The following is a 25,809-nucleotide window of genomic DNA, read 5'->3' on the forward strand; positions in this document are numbered from 1 at the left end:
AATTATTTTATGCCAAGGCCAATGACCAATATCACTAAATGGTGTGTGACAGTATTCAGACCTAATTACGGTCTACCTGGTCTTACCAGCTCCCTGGGTGTAGAAACAAGGGCAACTCCCTGTATGATGTTCCATTCTCTATACATGCTTTTTTACCATTTATCTGCCATTTTTGGAACAACATTTTGGGAGTCATGTTATCACAGAAACATTCTGTCCAACCCCCCCCCCCCCCCCCCTCAAAAGTATTTCTCAGTTTATGGCCATTGGTAACAGCCATATTTAATAGCAGGCCTACTCAAAATGTACTTGTTGTGTTTTTGAATTATTTGACCAGCTTGTTAATATTCACACAAAAGCCTGTTCTTTGTGCAGTGAAATGACAATGTAACCCACCGAGCCACCACGTTTCCTTAAAGAATCCGTTTTACCTGATAAAATACCACAATTTTTCATTTAAGTCGTATCAATGTTTTCCAGTACCAAATATCAGGAATAGCTCACGCCTGTCTGCTCAAATGTAGGTGACAGCTGTGAAATCGCTATAAGGAAAAGTTTCGAAGGGTTCACCAACAAGATAATACAATGTTTGTCAGGGTTATTTTTGTAATCGGCATTGTGAACTTCCTCTGCGTGGTTAGGAATAAAAATACACAGGCAGAATATCAGAGGCATGCGTATACTTTTTCAGCAGCACTTTCTATATAAAGACATGTTTGTATGGCTCAACACGAGCGCTTCTACTCAAAAACACGCCTTAAAAAATTTCATGTTACTAAAATAAGTTGTGAAAAATATAGCTTAGCGCTGCTGCCTTAGAACACGTTCGATGGGGCAACTGGGGTATATTGAACTGGCCCGGTGGCGACGCTTTAACTGGGAGTGCGGCAGATGGCAGTGGAAGCAGCGTTTGTCCCCATACGGCCCACATGCGCTGTACGGTCCTAAAACCTTCCTGTACCTTTAAATGCAAGTCGACCGCCTCGGACTCATCCTCGCCTATTTATTCACTCATAAAAAAAATCCCCAGCGTATGCTTTCCTGTGCAGGCTGATTTGCCGCAATTTATCGCACTTTGCATAAAACACCGCGGCGGTTTGTGGAAAGAAAGTCCGCAGCACGTTTGGGCAGGAGCACAGCGGCCGGGCGCTGAAAAGAAAGTTACTGGGTTAGTTTGCGTCTTCCGCCTCGAGCGCCATAGTCGGAGTTTGGAGGAAAAGGTGCCGAACAGGTCAGATCCCACATCACTTCGGTGTCAGAAAGCATCCTGTTATGGACATTTCTGAGCCGCGGCTGTGAAGCGGAGAGAAACCTCGATCGAGTTGGATCGGCGTCTTCGGGACGGATCATGCAGCGTGCAGCCGCGGGACCTTTTCAGCCGGAGTAACTTTGGATTCCGAACAAATGCTTGAGTGAATGTATGAATATTTCCGCAAGTTTTGGAGTTTTTGGTTCGATACTTTAATTTGCCCGTTTTGTATGAACTTTTATCACAGATCTTTACGTCGTATTCCTATTTTCAGGGCAGAAGTGTTTGCTTTGATTCTTTGGATTTATATTAACGCGGGTTTGTCACATTTGTAGCGAAAGGTCGTTTGTATTGTATCCGATTTATATATTTTTAACGACGCTTTCAGGCACCAGCATTGGACGCATTCAAGAACATACCGGTATTTAAAATTTTGACATATTTTGTTTTCGGCTGCGTTTTCAAAATGGATAAATATGATGATCTCGGACTGGAAGCCAGCAAATTTATCGAAGATCTCAATATGTACGAGGCGTCCAAGGATGGACTGTTCAGGATGAAGCGAGATGCGGGGAACAATCCCGACTTTGAGGAAACTAGGAGGGTATTTGCTTCAAAAATGTCCAAAATCCATATGCAGAAGCACCAGGAAGAAATGGCAAAAAACAATTTTGCGGCGAGGCTGACTGACGGCCTCAGTGGGCATGGTCGAACACCAGATAATGCATTCTATCCCAAGGATCGGCCACCACTCAATAGCTACAGACCTGCAAACGAGGCAGCTGCCAAGCCTCCTATTCTGTCTGGGCCAACGCCTGGGGCTGTCACTGCCAACCAGTTAGTCTCTTCTGAGGGACAAAAACAGCATCGCACTGCTCACCAGGAAGGTCCAGGGAACAGAGGATACAGGTATGGAAATAATGATGATTATAAGGAGATTCTGGATCCACATTCTTCCCATACCTTGGCTCCTGGGACATCTTCCTACCACCCAGTGTCCCTGCCCCCACATGGCCAGCCCCCAAGTTGTCCTGCAGCTGGCTGGGGACTCTACCAAGGGGGCCATCCCATCCAAGGGACTCATAGCCCAGCTGTGAGCCCAGCATACACAGAGGTCCAGCAAGGGCAAGAACCAGCTGCACAGTATAGGTCGACCCCGCAGCCCCCCAAACCCCCCACCACTCCCAACAGCTGCCCATCACCCGGGCTCCATCCACCAACGTCCCCTGGATTCAGCCAGACCCAGGCAGGCAACCTGGAGTCCGCTTGTGACTTCTCTCCCCTGGCTGCCCCAGCAGTGAGTGCTTCTCCCGAGGTCTCCTGGGTCCGTGCTGGGGACGGCCAAGGTGTGGGGCGACCTTCGCCCACGTCCCACCCCCCAAGAAGTCCCTTCAGCGACACCACAGACTCAAACTCTCTATCTTCTCGGCAGATTCTGGCACAGGCCGGTTCCGGTGCCAGGTCTTCCAAAGGGGACCCTGGTCAGAATGGGCTTCATGGAGGTCTTGCATCATCTCGTGTAGCTCACCAATCAGCCGTGAGGATTCCAGTACCATCTGAGATACTTCAGTCCAAGATCCCAAGTGGTGATCCAGCCTATCTGGACCAGAGCAATTCCCTCACCCATGGGCCCACCTGGAGCGCTTCTCATGGTCCCAAAACCACAACGGTGCCCCTCACCCAGGGAGCAGATGGCTCTCCGCTCCCCTCTGCTCCGGTGTCTAAACAGGAGCCTTCCACCCCCCCCAGACTGAACCCTCTGCACTGTCAGACTCTCCATTTACAGCCAGAGCAGGGACCCTCGGCTGCTGAAATAAAATTAGAAGCTCTTACAAAGCAGCTGGGAAAGGAGATGGACGCCCAGCCAAAGGCTGATTACTTCGGTGAGGAGAACCTCGTCCTTCTTGATTTCTTTAACTGCTGTCTCAAGGTTCCTTAGCGCACCCTGATTGTTGGATTTTACCCGCTTCTCTCCCTTAAAGCCATACTTTTTTTTTTTACCCCTCTTTTCCCTGACGATCGCTGAGTTTGCTTCTTAATGTGTGTGTAGGAGCGTGAGTTTCAGGAGGCTCACTGCCAGGTCTGCTCTGTGTGTGTGTGTGTGTGTGTGTGTGTGTGTGTGTGTGTGTGTCTGACTGATTGTCCTCTTGTTCTCTTTCCACACTCCCACGAGTCAGCTGATTCGGTTTAGTTCAGGTATCGCTGACTGCTTGTGGAAAATGTATCGGATATTTGAACCAGCTCCTTCCGTAACCCCACCGCTCATGTTGCTGCCCGTTGCCTAATAACGGGCCCTTTGTGCTGCCGTTTTACGTGACCTGCTGGGCCGGCTGAACAGATGCCTTAGTCACACACCTTAGAGGATCAGCCCCAGAGCATCTGGCAGGAAGCTCCTCATTCTCAAACCATCCCACCTACTGTGACATAGATGAAAGTTACCTGATGAGGAGCCACTGAAATGATCTCCACTCTTATCTCAGCCAGTCTCGCTGTGACCGTTCCCCTGATTCTATCTCTTCAATGTACTGAATCATTTCCGTAGCATATTTTTGCATTCTATGACTGGAGTGTCAGATTATTCGCCTTGCAGAGGCTCTGAATCTGTGCTTGACAAGCCCTGCTAAATATGGAAAGGCATATTGAAGACCAGGGATGTCCTTAGGGCTGTTTTCGGAGGGCTTTAGCCCACTAAAATGTCATATACCCCCCCCCAATGTACGCTAATTAGTGTAAATAGTGTGTTCTCATTCATTTTCCTTAAAATCAGACACCCCTACTAAAAGCATAGACCTCCCCTTGCGTGAATCTCTAGTGATGCTTCTGGTGATTATAAGGGTAAGTCGACCGCATTTATAATTAAGATGGTAATTATAGCAAAATAACAGAGAAATGTTAAACTTTGTGAACAGATTTAGAAATGTGCAAGGGTGGCAGAAGGTTAATAGAAGTAAAAAAAAAAAAAAAAAGCAATTAGAATGGAATTTTCTCTCTGAGGGTGGGACTTCTATTGGTGTCCCTGTAAGCTTGGGGAGCCCATGTTTAGAGCAAAGCTCCAAATCGGACGTACAGCTTCCTGAGGGGCAGCAGAATTTTCCCTCCGTTGTAACGTCGCTCTTGGGATTTCTAGCCATCTCATAAAACGACTTCCTGCTGTGGTGTCAGGGTGGCTGTGGAGCGCCTGCAGGCTGGGGAAAGTCCCGCAGTCAGTGACATGTTCCAGAAAATGCGTAAAGGCAAGGAAATTCACAGGGGCAGGTGTGTGTGTGTGTGTGTGTGTGTGTGTGCTGGCTGACACCTTTCCGAATTCTCCCACCAGGCAAATGGCATGTCGCCCCCCACTTGTCTGATAATGAGTCATTCGTTGTGGAAGGAGACGTAGACAAGAAGTTGATGATTAAACTCAGTGACTCTCGCACCGTATACCGTGTTTGTATGCTGTACAAGTACAAAATCCTGCACCGTTTATGTAGTGAACATAAATCACTATCGAGCTCAGAGGTGGAAAAGTCAGGTCCAGAAAGTAAAAATCCAGATCAAGACTTTGTTTTAACCAACTAGTTGAATATAAAGAGTCACGATCACAGAGTACTCAACCGGTTGGTTGTAACAAAATTTTGGTCTGGATTTGTACTTTCTGTACCTGAACTTTCCACCTCTGTAGTCCAAAAAAGTTCTCAAAACATTTTCAAATGCAGTTGAGTAAAATTAGAATCATGATGACTGAAAGCATGCAAGTTTGGCTCGGTGGGTTAGTACTGTGATTGAAAGGTTGTTGGTTCAAGTCCCATGGTTAGCTGAGTGATTTCACTGTAGAGCCTTTGAGCAAGGCCCTTAACCCCAGTTGTCTCAAAGATGTATGTTGCTTTGGATTAAAATGTCTGATAAAGTAAGGATTCTTCCGAAAACTGTCTTTTAAGAATTATTCTTCACCGTTGCCAAAAATTTTTACTTTTATCCATGGTAGTCGTTCTTTTTGGGGTGGCGAGGCGGAGATGTCGTGTTGCACCCATCCTTACCATTTAGCTGAACGCTCTCATCATTTACATCACCAGCACTGTAGCAGCATTAGAAGAAGGCAGCTGATGGGGTCTCTGCTCCTATGCTGATTCCCCCCCCCCCCCCATTTAACATCTTATGTCACAGTGCTGTGGGTTGCCATGGTGAAGTGCTGGAGGAATGTCGGACCTTTTTCTCGGGACCGTGCCCACATTCTTGGCTTGACACAGAACAGCAAGTGTGGCGACGTGATTATAGAGTCTGTGGAGTCTGACTCTGATCTGGAGGCATGAGACCTTTCGCGGCGGGCGTGAGGATTTGTGGGCTGTCTGTCTGCCCTCTCGGTGCCCAAAACGGCAGCAGTCCATTTCCATACGTAGAGCTGCTGGCATTTGGGGAATGGAATTTCAGCCAAAAGTCATCCGCTTTGTCTGACTTGTGTTTTTCTTTTTTTTTTTTAAACCATGAAAGGCTTGTAGTTGAGCTTTGATTTTTTTTTTTTTTTTTTTTACAGTTTCATGTAGTTTCAGGGCATTTCCACAACCTAGGAAGTTTCATAGGAGGAAACTGTAAAAGAACCCAATCTGGTAGAAAACTGGCTTGTCCCTGCATGGTGTGTAACAGTGTGTTCTGGAACATTCTGGCCAGCCTCTGCAGAGGCATCTGCTTTGAATTCCAAAGGGATGAAAATGCTGCACTTATTCATATTGACCCTTGGGACGCAGGAGCCTGACCCACTGGAAGGCTACGCTGCTGGCGGTAGACTGGTCTGGTATGTCGGTGCCGGGGGGGGGGGTCGTCTGGGGGGGTCAGTCAGCAGTGCTGGGAAAGAACTTCGGCACTTTAAAGACAAAGTCGGTTTAGCTGAGCCTTTGTTGGTCGGGTGTAAAAATACCAGCCGGTGCCCTCAGAAAGTGCGAGGTTGATGCCGCTTCTGCGGTGGCATGGGATGCCATTTTTGTCCCTGGGACATGTCCGTGGCGACCTTTCTTTGCCTACCCCCCCCCCCCCTGCTTTTTAACCCCCATCTTCAGCTTGTTTACTCACAGCCCCTTGAAGACCCTCCCATGGAGGTTGGCGCTATAAATAGGAGTCTGGGAAGAGCAGCTCTCAGGCTATCAAAGACGTCCAAGAATTTCTTTTGGGTTATTCCAGCTGGATTTATGGCTGCTTAAAATGGGTGAACTGGTGGTGTTGGGTCAGGTCCCACATCTCCTCCAGCGTGTGCTACGACACCATGACTCAGGAGAAGCTTAGAAATAAATAGTGCTTAGTAACGTCTCCCGATAAGCAGCGTCTTTGGATGTTCTGACGTCCGGGTTCTGAAGGGGAGGCGTGATCTTGCTGGGCTTTGGTGTAGACCGACCCGGCTGCCCTTCAGGCCGCATCCGGCGCATGGGATCGGAAGAAGGTCCTTATCCCAGATGCCCGTCACTCTGAATATTTTCGTTGTCTAAAGATAAACACGCATCTCCAAAGGTTAATTATTTCATGACATGATACACCCTTAGCACCGCAAACAGAAACCCGCCTTTACGCAGCCATGTGTGAACAGACTTATGCTGATTGTTGTCAGTGAGGCAAATTTGTCAGAGTCAACAAGATACACACTAATCTTGCTCTATATTCACAATTAACAATGTAATTTAACTAGCTATTTATCTACTTTAAGCTGTTAAAATTAGTGACACAAAGCAACACATATGTAAGGCCATCGTGAATACAAATATTAACTACTAAACTTATGTGTGTAGTAGTTATTTGTATTAGATCAATTTATAAAACATCTTTTCATTGGTCAGTTAGATGTCAGACGCTATGAGTAGAGGAGAATGGGCATCTTCTATCTACAGTAACAAGTAGCTATTGTCAAAAAGTGCACATAAGTGGGTTTTGTTGGACAACAGCAATATGCTGTGATAAACTTTATTGATCCCAGGGATATTGAGAGTGAGCCAGGACTGGTTATAGCTTTGTCAGCTCAACTTACGCTAACATAGTGCTAGCCTTTGATATCCTGAGCATGAAAAGGATATTTTCTCTTAAGAATTTAATCTTGAAGCTCAATTTGTGGATCCAGTGTATGAAATCGTAATCACCTGTTATTTATACATTGATTCTACAGCTAATCTCAATTTTATAAAATGGCCGGGGGTTTTCCAGCGGTAGTGTTTTATTTTCACATCATGATACACATAATGAATAATTTGCAGTACTGTAATTCACAATAGAAATAAAAATAAAAGTAAAATAAAGTAGAAATAAAAGGCTTAGCCTAGGGCCCCAGAAAAGGTAGAGCCAGCCCTGCATAAGATGGGGGGGGGGGACAAGGGCTTGGCGGAATGGGCGCATCGCACGGAGGTGAGTGAAGAGGAGGTGGCTTGAGAGATGAGGTGTCTTTAGTGACACACCTTGTGTCACTGCCCTTAGTGTGGATACAGTGTAGCACAGGCTGCCATCCTCCGTGTGTATTAAGGGGTATTGGGTTACCCAGGTCTGTGTGGGTGGGGTGCTGGGAACGCTGGGAACGCTCGACAGCTTGATTACAGTATGCATGAAATGGCTCGTAACTCCTCAGCTGCGGCACCAAGACAAACAAACAAAGGCCATTATATTTCCCCCCGTGATGATAACAGAGAGGCAGACGCATTCTTTCCCAGCAGACATTACTTGACCTCTCTACCCCTGTTTAATCTGTCATTTTGGTCCTGATGCGTCGACCAGTTGGCACCTGTTAGATAGCAGGGATGATGCTTCTTAGACTGTGGCCCTTGTCAGACAAATAGAAAACTAAGAGACGGCTAAAGAGTCGCAGGTCGGAGCTGGAATTTCATTGGTCGGTTGTGATTTTTGAGAGCTGACTGAGAGCATTTACCGTGTGCAAAGGACAAAATGCTTGAATGGAAAGGGTATCAAATTCATTTCCTGTTTGGCCATGTCTGTGTGTGCATTAGCTATGACGACTTATTTTTGATAGAAGACAGTTTTGAAATGTATACGGTTTCACATTCTTTTATTTCGATTAAACTCAGCATTAGTATAAGTGGTGAATACAGTACTGCACGAACGGCAGTTAAGGACAATTTATTTGGGTAGTAAGTGTGTATTTGCTCAGAAAACACAATTTAACATTAAGAATATACACAAATTAGCAAGAATTCCTTCTGTTCTCCAGAAAGTTACTGATGTCTCGCTGGACGGCTAGATGAACACCGCTTCAGTCCCCAAACCTCTCCTCAGGGGCACCCCAGCCATTTAATGTATTTGTTAAAATTTCACCACCAGCTCAGATAATTAACTTAATTTGTCAAATAACTGAATAAGGCATTGGTTAGCCAAACATGTCAAAGTCAGAAAATACATGGGTATATTGAGCGGTTGCTGCAAATATTGAGGTGACTTCAGGAGAGATTTTGAATTGGCTAAGCTCACACACTTTTGCACGTAAAATCATAGCTTTTCACCAACATGAAGCTCATTTTACCATCATTTTCTCAGGTGGTCTAAGACTTTTGCACAGAACTGTATATCACTGCACTACTGATGACGGAATCGGCAGTGAGGGCAGCCCTCGCACATCTGCCGCTGCTTGACACACCTGTCCTAGGCTCTACCGGCTCAGTCTGAACTTGTGTTTGTTGCATTCAGTCTGTACTTTACACATTGTGCTCTTGACTCGCGTTCCTCATGTGTGTGTTATCTTCTCACAGGAAACTGTATGAAGTGTAAGAAGGCAGTATATGGAGCCGGCCAAGCCTGCCAGGCCATGGGCAACCTCTACCACGACGGCTGCTTCACCTGCAGCGCCTGCAGTGAGTCCTGGGCTACAGAGAGAGAGAGAGAGCGGGCTGTACTTTGTGGGGACCGTCCATTCATTTTTATGGGCAAATCCCTAATCCCAACAATGACAGCCTTAACCCTTACCCAGCCCTAACCTTAACCATTAGTAACCAGATAAAATATGTCTTTTGGCATTTTTATTTTTTTTTATTGCAGTCACAGATTTTAATAAAATTTAATTTTCCATTGTGGTCCCCACAATGTCAAAATATCAGGTTTTTATCACATTGTGGGGACATGTATACCATGGCCACGCACACACACACACACACACACACCGGATCACACAAGGACACAATCATGTTCTTGAACACCTACCCAAATGCAAAGTGGCATTGAGTCCCGCTGACTGTCAAATAAATACAAATATATGGCCAAAAGTATGTGGACACCATCTTGATCAACATATCATTCTGAAACCAAGGGTATTAATATGATTTTGGCCACCCTTTGTTGCTATGACAGGCTTTCCATTAGACGCTGGAACATTACGGCTGGCATTCGAGTTGCATGTTGATGTTGGGTGATCAGGGGGGTGATCACAAAGCAGGATTTCCCAGTTGGATAACTTAAACGAAACAATAGGAAGACAGGAAAGTGACATTCCTATTGGACGATCCTTACGTTTGGCTTAAGTTATCTGGCTAATGCAGAAATCCTGCTTTGTGGAATACCCCCCCACGTCCCTTTCTGTGAGCTTGTGTGGCCGGTCACTTCACAGCTGAACTTGCACCCAGACGCTGTGGCCTTTGCAATCTCTTCATTTGCGGTTGACCTGGGCAGCTCTCTGTAGAAGCTAATAACACAATATGTTTTCTATTCTTGATGTAATAAAAGTCGATAATGTAATAACTAGAGGTTATTACATAATAAGTTACATTAATAACTTACTATTGTGATGTAACTTATTACAATACTGGCCATTTATTACATTATTGACTTATTACATTGAGAACGGAGGAATTTCTTATAATATTGCCATGTTATTACGTTACTGGTAGTTATGTTATTGGCTGCTACACTCTAGTAGGACAGAAATGTGGCAAACTGACTTGTTGGAAAGATGGCATCCGGTGATGGTGCCAAGTGGAAAGTCACTACCCTCTCCTGTACAACCAGCCATTCCGCTGCTAACGTTTGTTACGGGAGATTGTGTGACTGTGCGCTTACTTATATACCTGTGTCAGCAATGGGCGTGGCTTAATTAGGGAATTCCTCTAATTAATAGGGGTGTCCAAATACCTTTTGGCCATATAGTGTATGCGTGTAATTATCCTGCAAACGTATATATAAATCCTTTTCCTATTTATCCACTCTTCTGGTTTCCTAGAATGCTCCAGTTCTCACAGGAAGGGGTAAAAAAATTTTCCCATCCATCCATCCTCTGTAGCTCTGAACACAAATCCGCAACGACCATATTATTTCCACTTGGAATTATTTCCGGGTTAAGGTGTTGTTCCACCTCTTCTCCGCGCACAATACCTTAATTTCCAGAGCTGCTTGACTCCTTTAGGGCTGAAGGAGCGACATGTACTGGTTTTGTTTGAGACCCGCATGGAGAATGCATGCACGATCCGTGACGCCCGTACATCCCGATGATGCTCCACGGCTCAGTCGTAGTATATAAATAGCACGGTAGCTGCTCTCTGGCTTGAGGAACACTCCGCAAAGCCCACTCACTTCTGAATGTCAGCGCTGGAAGCGACTGTGTAAAAGCCCAGCTCGAGTTCACCTGCTGCTTGTCGGCGCTCTCCACGAAGCCGCTGTGATTTTCGTCTCTAACACGGCGCTTCACGCTGTTCCTCCTTTGTCTCGGTCTCGCCTGCTGCTCGTGGCTCCGTTACTCCCCAGCAGCTGCTCGCCGAGGTCCTCGGTGACCTTTTACAGATAGATGAGCTCTGCTAATTGCATAAACAGTTTGGTGTTTGCACAGGTGCGGCGTAAGCGGGGGTTATTGGTAGTGGCTGCGGCTCGTCTGTTTATGAACGTGTGTGTGTGGAGTTTCGCTTAGTGTCGCCTGACAGTGTAATTCGAGCGCAGGCCAGTGGAATGAGTGTGTTTTTGCAGAACTGCTTCATGGGTCTGGCCCGTTAGCTACATGGTTTGATCACTGTATCTGACATGTTTGTGAAAGTGCATATACATCGATCTTCCATCTACTTAGCCAGTACAGGATAATGGGAGACTTGGAGCCTGTCCCAGGCAGGACAGGGCATAAAGCAGGGCGTGATTCTGGATGGAATGCCAGTATATTGCAGGCCATGCACTTGCGTGCTATTCAGAGACAGTGATGCACATAAGTGGTTGCCTTTAAACCTGCAAGAATAGACCAAAGCACCCAGGGGAGTCCCACACAGCAAAGGAGAACATGCAAACTCGGCACACGGTAACTGTGAACAGACTCTTCTTAAAAACCCTTGGTCTGCAGATCAGGAACAAGCTCGCGTGGTCCCAGCCACAAAAGGCAGGAGGGAAAATGACATGGACCAGCTGGCCATGAGTCCTCTTGATGTGAGCCAGAAGCTGCGACCTTAGTCACGCTTCTGGGACTCTGGTATTTATCCAGGGGTCACAGTGAGTCAGGCAGATTGTGATTCTGGGAATCTGCCAGGGGTTCCCATTGTGTGCCAGCAGCTGCACTGGAACTGGAGGAGGGAGGGAGGTGGCTTGTTTACATGAAGCAGACACCCAACCCTCCCCTCAAACTCAATGTGGACTGATTTGATTAGCCTAAGGGGGGCGTGGCCCTCTTTCTTTGGCAGGACAGGTTTGAAGGTGGGCTCCTGGCCGCCACACAGAGCAGCGATTGTTGAGAGTCTGTCAACAGGTTGGACCCTTTGTGTTTGTGCTGGGACGTGGACATTCTCAGCTGCCTAATCAGGTCCAATCAGGCGCTTCTTGCAAACAGGCTGACGCTGTGATTGGCTATGATGGCTGATTCAGTTCACTGATTCAATAAGCAGCCAATAAGCTTTATTAGAAATAGTCTCACGCGAGTCAGACATAGGACATGCACCAGTGGGCCAGTAACAGGCACAGTCCTTCTGAACCAGTATGCAGCTGAATTTTGAGGGGGGTATTCACCTTATTATATTTATCAAAATGAAAAGGACTCTTGTTTTCTTAAAGCATGATTTAATACATGTTGTGTCTTAAATACATTTTTATTGCCATTCTGCTTGCACATTAAACCCTAAATAAGGTGACAAACTACCCCAGTGTTTCCCAACCCAGTCCACGGGGAACCCCGGACAGTCCATGTTTTTGCTTCCTCTCAGATCCCAGCGAAGCTGTACCAGGTATTCGGTGTTCCTGATTGGCTGGGAGCTGAGAGGAAGCAAAAATGTGGACTGTCTGGGGTTCCCCGTGGACTGGGTTGGGAAGCACTGAACTACCCAGTAAAAACACAGCTTTTGTTGGTGTAACCTGACACATCTTTATTTTATTTGATGTTTATTTTCAGTATATCTGAAAATAGCTTGAAAACTAATAATTGTTTTTAGGGAGGTATTCCACAAAGCAGGATTTTTTTCATTAGCCCAATAACTTAAGCCGAATATAAGGATAGTCCAGTATGAATGACACTCATCTCTCCTTCTGTTGGACAGTTTTCACGTTTGGCTTAAGTTATCTAGCTAACTGTTAAATTCTCCTTTGTGAAACCCCCCCCCCCCCCCCCCCCCAGGTCTATAGCCAATATCAGCCGAAGTAGCTTCTCCTTGACATTTCCTTGTGATTTCAGGCTACCTAAGACTGAATTGCTTTCTGCTAGTGATGAGCAGAGAGCTGAAACAAAGCTTTGTTTCCTTTGAAAGCAGGAGGCCGTAGCTTTCATCACCCCCCCCCCCCACCCCCCCCTGTGATGTTACTGACACACATTACTTCATATTCCACCACAAAGGGCTACATGCACTATATGCCGTTTTCATTCCATAGGCCTGCCTCTGTACACCAGCATAGGGCTTAGAAAGAAGCCTGGGAGGGTTTGTGCTGCTCCGCATGGGCGTGTTCAGCTGGCTGGCACTGGATTCCCACTGGCTGGCACTGGATTCCCACTGGCTGGCACTGGATTCCCACTGGCTGGCACTGGATTCCCACAAGCCGTTTAGATCTAGCTGCGTTGAAAGTCACCTGAAAAACTGTGTCCATGGTTATCACTGTCGCCTCATAACCGCCGGAGACTCTGGCTGTGACTCCCTACTCTGACTCCATGCGTGTGGAGTTTACATGTTCACCCCGTGTCGTCGTGGGGTTTCCTAGAGGTTCTCCGGTTTCCCCCCACAGTGCAAAAACGTGCTGAGGGGATTGAACTGGAGTTGCCAAATTGCCCGAAGGTGTTAATGAGTGTGTGAATGGCGTGCGAGTGTCCAGTGCGATGGTTGGCGTATTCTCTGCCTTGCGCTCGTAGCTCCTGGGAAAGACGCCAGACCTCCCGCGACCCTGCATGAGACAAGTTTGTTATGGACAATGAATGAATAAATGAGTGAATGTCGCTACCCAGTGAATCACATAGATGACTAGTGGTAAACATGGTGTTAACTCTTATTTTGAAGTGATAAATCAATATGAAGGCTTAAGGTAAAATTCATTGATCATTTCACATGACCAAGGGAGAATTCAGTGTGAGAATGATCCAAAACGTCTCAGTTAGGCCGTCTCTCCGAAGGCAGGGAAGTGGTCGAAAAGTCTGCCAGATTTCGGTGCCCCTCAGCTCTGCTTCTGTATCACAGAAACAAGTAGTCAAGAGGAACGGCCTGATCTCCCTCGACAGGTTGGATAGCAGATAATGATGTTCTCTGGCCAGCCGGAGGGTCAGGCTCCACATGCTGAGAAATCTTCTAGAGGATTCTTATCCCCGCGCTTAACGAACCTTAAAACCCAATCATCTTCTGAATGGAAGCAGTAGATATCATCTCCGCCTGCCCATGTGTCAGGCGCTGTTACTTATCACAAGACCGAAAAAAATACGTTTGACTTGCCACAGCCGAATGTAATGTTCTTGTAGTTGGACTGCTGCTGTCTAGACCTTCAAAAACGACTTCTTAGCCCCCTAATGTGTGACGCCAATTATGAAAGTGAAGTTTTAGGGCTTTCCATCCAATCTCCATCTCAGCAGAATCCCAGAAAGATTGACCTGGCCTTCAGTGTCTCAGGACACCCAATCAGGAGACTCTCTGGTCGGGGTAGCAGCAGGAAAGAGCTTGGGAGCATATTTTCATAGCTGAATCTAAAGAACAGACTTTGGGTGTCTGGAGTTTATGGGTCAAGAGGATGGAAAGTTGATAGGAAAACCTGCTTTTGTTTCCAACATCTGCTGTGGAGATACTTATTCCCATGCCTGGATTCTTCTTTTAAATTCCAAAATAGACACAGGCGGTATACTATACCGGGGTTAGGGAGATTGTACGTCCTGGGGAGGCTCTGAAAGGGTTAACGGTGCCTCCTCCCTCTTGCCTGAAAATGTGTGGAATGTCCCTCCTTCCTGTGGGGCACTGAGCCCTACTGAATCTGTCCAGTGTGAGGAGCATGAATGAAGACCCTCCATGTTCCAACTCTGGCCAGGGTCCACAGCACATAAAGCTCGGATTCTTCCCTGGGTTCAGCGTCCTTAACTCGTGAAATGCTGGAGGAAGAGAAATGTGACCCATTTAGAGCTCACTAATGGAGACATTCATTAGACTTGATTATGAGGACATTTAGATTATCCTGAATTTCAGGCATTCCAAATTCACGGGCTGAAAAATTTTCTCAAATAGAATTCTGTGCAGAAACTTATCTTTTATTGAATAGCCAAACATATCACAAGAGTATTACGCTGCAGCTGTAGCTACAATCATCATTTTAACAATTTTATTGACTCCAGCTATGAAATGCAATAAACTGAACCAAAGTTCTGTGAATGCTCTGAAATCTTATGACAAATCAGAGCAGTCCCCCTCCGCCCCCCGCCCTCCCCAGCAGGGTTTTTTCTGAAATCTCCCAATTGACTGCAAAATGGACACACCAAGCTTATTTTTCTTCATAGCTGGTTTGTATAATAACATCAGCCTGTGGGTGTTAAATAATATAATGCTGTAGAGAACTCTTGTGCCCCCAGATAACCTATGAATAAATGCCAATCACAGATATTGTATTAAAATGCTGTGTGGATGTTCTAAAGGAGTTTCACAGAGTGCTGGTTTGGTTCCAGTGTAGCTGAAGTTCAGTTCTCGCTCTCTCTTTCTGTGTGCTGTTTAGGTCGAAGGCTGCGTGGGAAAGCGTTTTACTATGTCTGTGGAAAGGTTTTCTGTGAAGAGGATTTCCTGGTGAGTGTAAGAAGGCAGGCAAAGCTCACGAAACTCACCGCTAGAGCGACAGCACACAATCATAACCCAAGCAACGGCAGACAAATCCCTCACATTCCAGTGAAGCATCCATTTTCCTTTGTTATTTTTTTATCGTCACGGACCGCTTGCCTCTCAAGCTAGACTGTCTTCTGAACATTTCACAATTTCTTGAAGACAAAGCCAGCGGTCGTTATACTGTTAAAAAATGTTTTGACATTCTTTTCGTTTGCTGCTTTGGAGATCATTTGGTGTAACTCTCTCTGTTATTGAAAGTGTTCCGTTTCTGACCTGTGCCTTGTCTGTCCGTTGCAGTATTCTGGCTTTCAGCAGTCGGCAGACAAATGCAATGTGTGTGGCCATCTAATTATGGACATGGTGAGTCCTCCACTGATCTCACTGCCTTCAGCTTGTTGTGTATGTATGGCGGCAATGGCCGAAATCACACTAACAAGATGGTTAGTACGCCTACTGATTGTCAGTTCGTTTTTGTTTAGGAAGCTACTAAATATTTTGCAGAATTTTCTAATGTTCATGTGGATTTTTAAAATACAAAGCAGGGACTATTTTTGAGACTCTCGCAGCCCCTGTTCCTCTCCTTTACCCACTTCCACCAAACTGATCTTGTGGTCGTGTCAGTGTCATGGCGCTCCTTAAATGCATTTCCTGTGGGACATCTGGAGAAAAGCTGGGAGGAAGCGAATATATACATCCTCTCTAGCTGTGAGAGAATCGGGGGTTAAAGTAGGACACAACATGGTAACAAAAAACAAGAAAGCACTCAAGATTTGTTCCTTTCATTTTGTTGCAATAAAGGCTCACCAAGTAGACATCATACTTCAGTGAACCTTTGTGACCAGTCCACCTTGTTTTTGTGGAGTTTTCCTCATATTCTGAGGAATCCTGCTTTTGTGTGTAAGACCATCTGCTCCATGATTCTGTTCCTGAGGTGTTTCTGGGACAGTAATCTGAGTTGTAGTTCATCGCTCCAGGTATAAAATAGCTGCTCCCTGAATCAACCTAACCCTACCTACCCTGTTGGTGTTTACTTTATTTCTTACTAGGTCAAATAACCTTCTGACCTTTTGACCCCTTGGCCTCCCCGCAGATCCTACAGGCACTGGGGAAGTCTTACCATCCCGGATGTTTCCGCTGCGTGGTGTGCAGTGAGACTCTGGATGGTGTGCCCTTCACAGTGGACACGGAGAACAAGATCTACTGTGTGAGGGATTACCACAGGTGAGGGAGGCCCACCAGCTCATGCGGGGTGACCTTCAGCTTGGCAGGGAGGGGAACCTGTGCTACTGTAGCCTGTACTCATGTGGAAATGAGAGGCACTGTAATGTGTGATGGGTCTGAAGTCTGACACTGTATTTAAACCACATATGTGAGTGTTGTATTGTGTAGTTTACTGTTCTGATAATGCTGCTGCATTTGTTTCCTTCCTTCGGAAGTCACATGTGCTTGCTGGTCTCAGAGAAAGATGAACCTCACCTGTCATAGACAGGGGTGCCATAAAGGGGGGGGGGGTTAGGATGATTCCAAGAACCTCTGAGTGACAGGGGGCCCAGTGTGATAGGCTTTCATGGGGTCCAATAATTCCAGAAGCATCCCTGGTCGTAGGGCTAATGTTGTCACCTCTATTACGATGTCATGCTGAAATACACTGACCTCCAGTTATGTAGTTTCAGTAGCCATGCATGAATACAGTGTTAAAGTCATTTTATGATGATGTCAGGACTACAGCAGACAACACAGATAGAGTTTGGGTGCGATGCAGTTACCCGACATACCGATCCCATAGGGCTGACACTCACACACAAGCATTTCTGCAATCAGTTCATCCACCAATCAGCAATCAGGTTTAGGACAACGCCTTTAAATGACATGGCTGCAGCATGGAACGGTGCCCTCAGAGACATATTTAGCAGTGCTGAGTGCAGTGGGTGGCCCCCACCAGTACTCCTGCTCACAGTGCGCCTCTGCTTTTGTTCAGGCTGAAGCGTTTGGCTCTATCTACCCCAGGCAATTAATCCAAATTGGGTCCATGTTAAGACAACACAGGGTGCCTGCTGTTTTGGGTCTGGAATGCTATAGAGGAGCGTGAATGGAGCGTGTCACTGACCTGTGAATGGGTATTGCTATATTACTACGACCCACAACTTCCCAACAACACTGCTATAGTTTGGTGGGGTTGGGGGTCAGGCCATAGGACAGTGATGCATTGGTGGGGTCTCGGTCAGACAAGGTCAAGACCCACCAGCCTACTGGATTCACAGTGGTAGGAATGTTTATACCACTGGCACACCTATGGATGAGTACTGGTTGGGGGGGAGGACAGCTCTCTCTACCCAGGACAGTGAGTCATGAGCACATTAACGTGGTTTAAAATGAGAAGCGGTGACCATTTTCACCCTCCTGCATTTGTTTCTCTCCCTCACCCCTCCTGCATTTGTGCTCCAGGGTTTTGGCGCCCAAGTGTGCAGCCTGCAGCCAGCCTATCCTGCCCTCTGAGGTAAGCTCCCATAATGCAGTGCGGTGCCGCCTGAGCAGCTGCGGCAGGTCCGGTTCTGACACCTCGCACATTCTGAATCGCATATAAGCAACGGTTCAAACAAAGCTTGGGTATTTGGGGGGAAAAAAACAAGATGACAATAATAAAGAAATGATTAACAATAAAGTTATAATTAATATAACCTATAATAGTGTTTCCCAATAGGATGCTCCACATTTTTGATCCCTGTCAGTTCTGGGAGGGAGCAAAAACCTGGATTGTCTGGCAGAGAGCTCAAAGGGAGCAAAAATGTGGAATAGCTATGAATTCCCGAAGACCGGATTGGGAAACACTGACCTATATGATGAGTTATGACGGATGTAAAACACAAATTAAATGTCTTTTTCCACTCTTTTCCCAATTATCTAGTTTTCCTGCCAAAAAAACCTGAAGCTAAACTGTAGCAGAGAACAATGTCATGAATCACCAACTCTGTGTTTATTCAGATGTTTGTTGCTTTGGTCCCAGTTTTTCTAAACACACAGACCTTTCATGGTCAGAATTTTGTCCATGGAGTTATTTACTCATTTCTTTACAAAGGGAGGAGTGGGGGCTCTGAGGCTTGGGATCTGTGCCAGCAACTGGAAGGTTGCTGGTTCAAATCCCGTGAATGCCCAGAGTGATTCTACTTCATTGGGCCCTTGAGCAAGGCCCTTAACCTGCAATTGCTTCATCCTGGGTTTGAAGTTAATCTGCATCCAGCCCTATAAGGAGGTCCTCCAACTTACAAGGAATATCATGAGGGTTTGGTGGCAGGATTGGCACTCCAGCCACTGGAAAAAAACTCACACTGGTCCATTTGCACTGGTGTGGTGCTGAGGTATCACCTGCCGCATGGCTGCATTCAGGTTCTCACCCCTGAGGTGGTTTGTCATGTGATTGGTGATACTGTATGTGATTGGTGATACTGTATGTGATTGGTGATACTGTATGTGATTGGTGATACTGTATGTGATTGGTGATACTGTATGTGATTGGTGATACACTGATACCTGCTCCTTACCGCCACCTCTTTACGTGGATTTCCGTAGTGCGGCTTTGACCAGATTACAGACACCTATCGCTTACTCAGCTGTGTTTTCCACAGCTGAAGGTCTCGGGGTCCCGCAGGAGTAGCTGTTAGTTTAGGAACATGTCTGCAGGGCGAGAAAGAACATTCCACTGAACAGAGCAGGCCGAGGGGCCGGGGACATTGCCCCCACCTTGCCACCCCCCAAATCATTCTCCAAAAACGTCCTTAAACAGCAGGATGGCCACCTCTCAGTCTCCCAAATTAGAAACAAACCATCAGGAATTCTCCAAACAGGGGATGGGGGGGGAGCTGTTCAGTGTGAAGGAACAGGACAAATATGGAAAAAAAACAAGAAGGTTATGTGGTTTCACGCGGATTTGGAAACAAGAGATTTTAGTGTATGAGAGAGAGTCTTTTGTGAGCTGTTTCTCTCAAAGGACAGATCCACTGACGTGAGCATATGGGTTTGCTTCGGGGAACCTCTGGGGAGTAGACAACACAAAGGTGGGCCTCTGTGTTTTTCATTCTGCCTGGACGAGAAGCTATGGAGTGGAGGGGCGGGTGACTTTAATGAAATGCAGTGTTTAATGTAATGGGGGTGGGCAGCTTAGGTTATGGTGCTGTGGCTGTGGTCGGTAGGTCGCAGGTTCGAATCCTTGGTTTAGCAAAGTGGATTTTACTGTTGAGCCCTTGAGCAATGCTCTTTAATTGCCTCCCAGTTTCTCCAGTCTTATTTTAAAAAATGGAAATGGTCACTGGGATGCCTCAACACAGTTGCTTTAGTCGTTTGGGGAGACATTCTGGAAGAAAATTTAGGAATTTTGCATCCTGCCCATTCGCATTGAGAACTTTCCACAGACCCAGCAAGGGGGATCAACCTACTGTATCTCACCTTGCGGCCTGTGCCTGTCTGTCTCTGCAGGGCTCTGATGAAACCATCCGTGTCGTGTCGATGGACAAGGACTACCATGTGGAGTGCTACCGCTGTGAGGTGAGTGTTGAACGCTGGTCCAGCTTCTCCAGGTCCACCTCCTGTCTTTGCATGAGCAGCTGCGTGGATGTGGGCTTTCAGCACTGGTGCAGGCTGTAACTTATTTGTCCTCAATTGGCACCTTGATTGTTAGTGACTTATTAGGAACCAAGGGGCTCAAATATTTAACCATAGAATTTGCCGCAACAGCCAGAGCTCCTGAGTAATTGCTTGTGAAACAGGCACCTTTGCACTTAATTGTTTAACTTTCGTTTGCGAGACCCCTAAGTTAAATTCAGGTATTACTCACCAACAGCAGGCAGAAAAAAAAGCTGAAGCTGTGGAGACTATAATGAGAGAGACACTGCTGTGCAGCTTTGTTGTAGTAAAATGGAATTGTAAAAAAGGCTTAAGTCATAGGATGGTTAAATAAACACAGTGAGATAAGTGAACGACTTGAGCTAGGGTGCGAGGAAATTACAGAATTGCACAAGTTACGGCCATCGTGAATACCTATGCTCGTGCACGTCGCAAAGAACGTGAATTACGCAAATCAACGCAAATGGACTTAAGTTTTGTTAATGCCACATGTTGCACAAACTATGTTCCAGTAAACTGCAGCTGAGCTGAAAGGTTAGGTGCTCTCCACGAATTCACAACAAAGACGCATGTGTGTATTTTGAATGGACTCCTACGCAAACAGAGGGGAAATGCACAGACTGCACACACAGAGATGAGGCTAAATTGCATTTTCCTGAAAGTCAGACATTAAGAACATAAGAAATTTACAAACGAGAGGAGGCCATTTGGCTCATCAAGCTCGTTTGGGGAGAACTCAACTAATAGCTCATGTACTTAAACCTTGCTGGCTTACACCACATAAAACTGCAAACACAGGTTGTGTGTTTTACTTTCCGCAACAGGAAACTTACATAAAATTACAGTCTTATATTATGCAATCAATATAATGATGGAATTGTAGTGAGAATGTAAGACACAAACTCACTCTCTAACTGAATTCTGATATGAAAGGTCAGTCAGATGCTGAGCTGTCAGCAGACCATGACTCTTACAGTCATATACCTTAAACAAGAGTCATTAAACCAGCTGCAGCTTCCAATATTGTTGCTTGTATGAACAGCTTCAGACGAAGGCTGTAATTGATGTCACTGATGTGACCTTTCTGCATGCATGGTGACAGACTTTGCTGCGTGATTAAGTTTTTCCTGTCTTAAAAATGCAGCTGTTATAGTAAAATTGGGATTAAAACTCTAGTGTTTAATGTTGCATAGAAAAGATCTCAAATAAATCTTGGAATTCGTCGATTGCTGGTACATAATCATATCTTATATTCTCAAAGATACCTAAATTTAATCTGGGTCAGAAATTCCTTTGAGAAAAACCACTGTTGGGGTTAACATGTCACAAAACGATTAACTCAGTTGAATAAGGGGCATAGTCATAATTCAAACAAAGCTTTTAAATACTTTTAAAATTTGGTATACACACATTTATTATAATAATTATTACATATTCTTATCCGGTCAACAGTCATGGAAAAACTACATCACCCAGAACACCCCTGTTTCTATTCCCACCATGATTAAAATACAGTATTTAGAGGGGGAAACTGGGAATGAGGACCATACCCACAGGGGTCCAACACAGGCGGTGTTACTGGGCACACAATGGCAAGACATTTCCTTGTAAACTTAGACACTTTTTGCCTTTTGTTGGGATAAAGTTACAAGAAATTGATGACTCTGTCTCAGGACTGTAAGATGGAGCTGAATGACGAGGAGGGACATCGCTGCTACCCACTGGATGGGCATTTATTGTGCCATTGCTGCCACCTGAAACGCATCGAGTCCAGCACCCAGCAGCAGTTTTAGGATGCTGCTGCCACCTAGTGGCTAGAAAGAATATCTACTCTGAAAGCTGACGAAATTTGATTAGAACTCCCTTTTTTTCTCATATTGAAGAAACATCTTCAACATATAACTGAGAAAAATGATTGATGTTTACAATTTTTACTGTTGTTTATGTTTTAATCTAACAATGGAGATACTTCTCATACATGTAAACAGTAATAATTGTAACCACACCCACCGATTTTTTTTTTTTTATTATTATTTTTTTTGCATTTTTAAACGAGACAGGTAAACAATCATATCTTGTGGCAAGTATTGTGTACAAGCAGGGAGGAGAGATCAGTGCTGATTCAGCTCTGTGTTTATGAACTGGGAGAGAATATCAGCCCAAAACCTGCCTGCACAATATTATATTTGCAATTAAGAAAGTTGCCTTAAAACCGACATCAATTAAAAAACATCATTTCCAAGTACAGACACACACATCAGTGGACAGCATTGTTTCTTATGAAGCTGTAATTTGTGTTAACAATTTATATAATTTTCACAGAACAGCCATTGTTTGCCTGTTGAATGAATGTGAAAAATCCTTTGATATTTAAGAAATGTTACGCCAAAACCTTTACTGATTTTTCTCTCTGCTTTTCAACTGTTACATTTTGATATTTATTTCTGGATATTTTGATCCAAATGTTTCTGCAGTTTAGGTTTTTTTCAGAGATATACTTGCAGTTGCTATATATACATTTGTAACATTGTAACTATGTTGAAACCAATTGTAAGAATCCATTAAAAAAGTATACGAAAATCATTCTCCAAGTTAGTTTTATAAGATTTGGAATCTTCTTTTGCTTCCTAGAACACATATTGTCTCCAAAACATATTGTGACTTATGATGCAGTAATATTTGTGCTGTGTTTGCTGTAAAATTAAATCCAGCAGCTGACTCAGAAAGTTTCGCCTGTTCTTACAAAGTAAGTGGTGTATATTGATTATCCGTTCTATTTATTAATCGTTTCTGCAAAATCCATTTTGTGAACTGATCTGTTAGAGGTCATGTCACCCACCCATAATGTCCAGGGGCACAGGAAAGCAGGACGTGAGGACGAGGCGTGGAGTGCCAGGACAAACCCAGAGGTTTGTCATTCTAAGTTTGTAGGGACCGTCCATTCTTTTCTATGCGGCAAAACCCTAATCCCAACAATGACAACCTTCAGCCCTACCCAGTCCTAACCTTAACTGTAAGTAACCACACAGAATACAAGATTTTTAGATTTTTTTTGATTGCAGTCACAGATTTTCATAATATTGATTTTCCCCTTGAGGGGACCGAAATAGTGGTCCCCACAATGTCAAAATAACAGATTTTTATCTCATTGTGGGAAGACTTGGTCCGTACATTGTAATACGTACTGTACGACACAGACACCAAGCAAGTAGAAAGAAAAGTGCACCGTTCTGTTCCCTCTTGTCGATTAAAGAAACTTGTGCTGAATCACACTGGCATGACTAGAGGTGACACATGTCATACAGCCCAATCAGGCAAGTCAGCTTCAATATGCTCAGTGGTGTGAAACAGGGCCAGGGGGGCCGAGGCCCACCTTGCGGCTCGGCCAAAATGCCTGCGCTCTTCTTGCAGCCCAGCTTGTATAAGCAACTTTTATATACAACTGTTTTCCTGAGACAGACACGCTGGTCTTGTGCGCTGACTTCCCTTTAACCATGGTCAAACTCCACTGAGTTGACCACAGGAGAAAGTCACATTAGGGAACCATGTGTATTTTTAGGGTAAGGAAACTTCGTCCAGAGCCATACAGAGGCCCAGGCTACTGAGAAGTTAAATATGGGATTCGAGCCCACGCCTCCAAAGAGACTGGAGCCTTAATCCAGCGCCTTAGACCGCACTACCCTCCATGGTGCTTTTCCCAGTATCCAGCTGACGGTTCTAATATTTGGTAATGTATTGCATAAACATGATGTCTGTCATGCTAGATGACAAACATCCATACAAGGTATCATTGCGGTTGATGATGACCGACTCTTACGTCTGTACAAATGAGCAAAGACAAGACACTGGCAGCAGTGGGATTCGAACCCACGCCTCCGAAGAGACTGGAGCCTTAATCCAGTGCCTTAGACCGCTCGGCCACACTACCCTCCACAGTGCTCTTCCCAGCATCCCGCTGACGGTTCTAATATTTGGTAATGTATTGCTTAAACATGATGTCTGTCATGCTAGATGACAAACATCCATACAAGCTATCATTGCGGTTGATGAAGACAGACTCTTACGTCTGTACAAATGAGCAAAGACAAGACACTGGCAGCGGTGGGATTCGAACCCACGCCTCCGAAGAGACTGGAACCTTAATCCAGCACCTTTGACCGCTCGGCCACACTACCCTCCACGGTGCTCTTCCCAGCATCCAGCTGACGGTTCTAATATTTGGCAAAGTATTGCTTAAACATGATGTCTGTCATGCTAGATGACAGACATCCACACTAGGTATCAATGCAGTTGATGATGACCGACACTGACTCTTACGTCTGTACAAATGAGCAAAGACAAGACACTGGCAGCGGTGGGATTCGAACCCACACCTCCGAAGAGACTGGAGCCTTAATCCAGCGCCTTAGACCGCTCGGCCACACTACCCTCCACAGTGCTCTTCCCAGCATCCCGCTGACGGTTCTAATATTTGGTAATGTATTGCTTAAACATGATGTCTGTCATGCTAGATGACAAACATCCATACAAGCTATCATTGCGGTTGATGAAGACAGACTCTTACGTCTGAGCAAAGACAAGACATTGGCAGAGGTGGGATTCGAACCCACGCCTCCGAAGAGACTGGAGCCTAAATCCAGCGCCTTAGACCGCTCGGCCACACTACCCTTGATGCTGTTCTTCCCAATATCCAGCTGACGGTTCTAATATTTGGCAAAGTATTGCTTAAATATAATGTCTGTCATGCTAGATGACAGACATCCACACTAGGTATCAATGCAGTTGATGATGACTGACACTGACTATTACGTCTGTACATTTTAGCAAAGACCAGACACTGGCAGCGGTAGGATTTGAACCCACGCCTCCAAAGAGACTGGAGCCTTAATCGAGGCGCCTTAGACCGCTCGGCCACACTACCCTCCACGGTGCTCTTCCCAGCATCCAGCTGACGGTTCTAATATTTGGCAAAGTATTGCTTAAACATGATGTCTGTCATGTGAGACGACAAACATCCACACTAAGTATCAATGCGGTTGATGATGACCGACTCTTACGTCTGTACAAATGAGCAAAGACAAGACACTGGCAGCGGTGGGATTCGAACCCACGCCTCCGAAGAGACTGGAGCCTTAATCCAGCGCCTTAGACCGCTCGGCCACACTACCCTCCACAGTGCTCTTCCCAGCATCCCGCTGACGGTTCTAATATTTGGTAATGTATTGCTTAAACATGATGTCTGTCATGCTAGATGACAAACATCCATACAAGCTATCATTGCGGTTGATGAAGACAGACTCTTACGTCTGTACAAATGAGCAAAGACAAGACACTGGCAGCGGTGGGATTCGAACCCACGCCTCCGAAGAGACTGGAGCCTTAATCCAGCGCCTTAGACCGCTCGGCCACACTACCCTCCACAGTGCTCTTCCCAGCATCCCGCTGACGGTTCTAATATTTGGTAATGTATTGCTTAAACATGATGTCTGTCATGCTAGATGACAAACATCCATACAAGCTATCATTGCGGTTGATGAAGACAGACTCTTACGTCTGAGCAAAGACAAGACATTGGCAGTGGTGGAATTCGAACCCATGCCTCCGAAGAGACTGGAGCCTAAATCCAGCGCCTTAGACCGCTCGGCCACACTACCCTTGATGCTGTTCTTCCCAATATCCAGCTGACGGTTCTAATATTTGGCAAAGTATTGCTTAAATATAATGTCTGTCATGCTAGATGACATGCTAGATGACAGACATCCACAC

The 25,809-nt window shown here is 45.5% G+C and overlaps 1 protein-coding gene and 7 non-coding genes across 9 annotated transcripts; 1 reads left to right on the forward strand and 7 right to left on the reverse strand.

Moving 5' to 3' along the window:
- Window positions 1-830: 830 nt before the first annotated feature.
- Window positions 831-22,623, forward strand: LOC111859971 (LIM domain-containing protein 1). 2 transcript variants are annotated; one of them, XM_023843192.2, is made up of 8 exons: window positions 833-3,132; window positions 8,956-9,057; window positions 15,323-15,390; window positions 15,724-15,786; window positions 16,517-16,647; window positions 17,872-17,923; window positions 19,897-19,965; window positions 21,717-22,623. In XM_023843192.2, exons 1-8 carry the CDS (start codon window positions 1,716-1,718, stop codon window positions 21,834-21,836), a joined length of 2,022 nt encoding a protein of 673 aa, XP_023698960.1. In that variant the 5' UTR covers window positions 833-1,715; the 3' UTR covers window positions 21,837-22,623. The 2 variants fall into 2 exon arrangements, with proteins under 2 accessions (XP_072572308.1, XP_023698960.1); XM_072716207.1 differs by lacking the exon at window positions 8,956-9,057 and having other exon boundaries at window positions 831-3,132.
- Window positions 22,624-23,889: 1,266 nt separating this feature from the next.
- trnal-aag (transfer RNA leucine (anticodon AAG)) lies at window positions 23,890-23,971 on the reverse strand. Its single transcript has one exon. It is a non-coding gene; the product is annotated as a tRNA-Leu (tRNA).
- A 165-nt stretch (window positions 23,972-24,136) lies between these two features.
- trnal-aag (transfer RNA leucine (anticodon AAG)) lies at window positions 24,137-24,218 on the reverse strand. Its single transcript has one exon. It is a non-coding gene; the product is annotated as a tRNA-Leu (tRNA).
- A 171-nt stretch (window positions 24,219-24,389) lies between these two features.
- trnal-aag (transfer RNA leucine (anticodon AAG)) lies at window positions 24,390-24,471 on the reverse strand. Its single transcript has one exon. It is a non-coding gene; the product is annotated as a tRNA-Leu (tRNA).
- Window positions 24,472-24,628: 157 nt separating this feature from the next.
- On the reverse strand, window positions 24,629-24,710 carry trnal-uag (transfer RNA leucine (anticodon UAG)). Its single transcript has one exon. It is a non-coding gene; the product is annotated as a tRNA-Leu (tRNA).
- Window positions 24,711-25,129: 419 nt separating this feature from the next.
- trnal-aag (transfer RNA leucine (anticodon AAG)) lies at window positions 25,130-25,211 on the reverse strand. Its single transcript has one exon. It is a non-coding gene; the product is annotated as a tRNA-Leu (tRNA).
- Window positions 25,212-25,376: 165 nt separating this feature from the next.
- Window positions 25,377-25,458, reverse strand: trnal-aag (transfer RNA leucine (anticodon AAG)). The gene has a single exon. It is a non-coding gene; the product is annotated as a tRNA-Leu (tRNA).
- Window positions 25,459-25,615: 157 nt separating this feature from the next.
- trnal-uag (transfer RNA leucine (anticodon UAG)) lies at window positions 25,616-25,697 on the reverse strand. The gene has a single exon. It is a non-coding gene; the product is annotated as a tRNA-Leu (tRNA).
- Window positions 25,698-25,809: the final 112 nt, after the last annotated feature.

Source organism: Paramormyrops kingsleyae, chromosome 9, assembly GCF_048594095.1.
Source record: "Paramormyrops kingsleyae isolate MSU_618 chromosome 9, PKINGS_0.4, whole genome shotgun sequence".
In the NCBI taxonomy this organism is placed as follows: Eukaryota; Metazoa; Chordata; class Actinopteri; order Osteoglossiformes; family Mormyridae; genus Paramormyrops; species Paramormyrops kingsleyae.

Bases quoted from the DNA above. Each gene is read 5' to 3' on its own strand.
- LOC111859971 (XM_023843192.2), top strand. From the start codon at position 1,716: ATGGATAAATATGATGATCTCGGACTGGAAGCCAGCAAATTTATCGAA. The intron at 9,058-15,322 runs GTGAGTCCTGGG...TGTGCTGTTTAG, and splicing joins CTTCACCTGCAGCGCCTGCA to GTCGAAGGCTGCGTGGGAAA. The intron at 16,648-17,871 runs GTGAGGGAGGCC...TTTGTGCTCCAG, and splicing joins TGTGTGAGGGATTACCACAG to GGTTTTGGCGCCCAAGTGTG.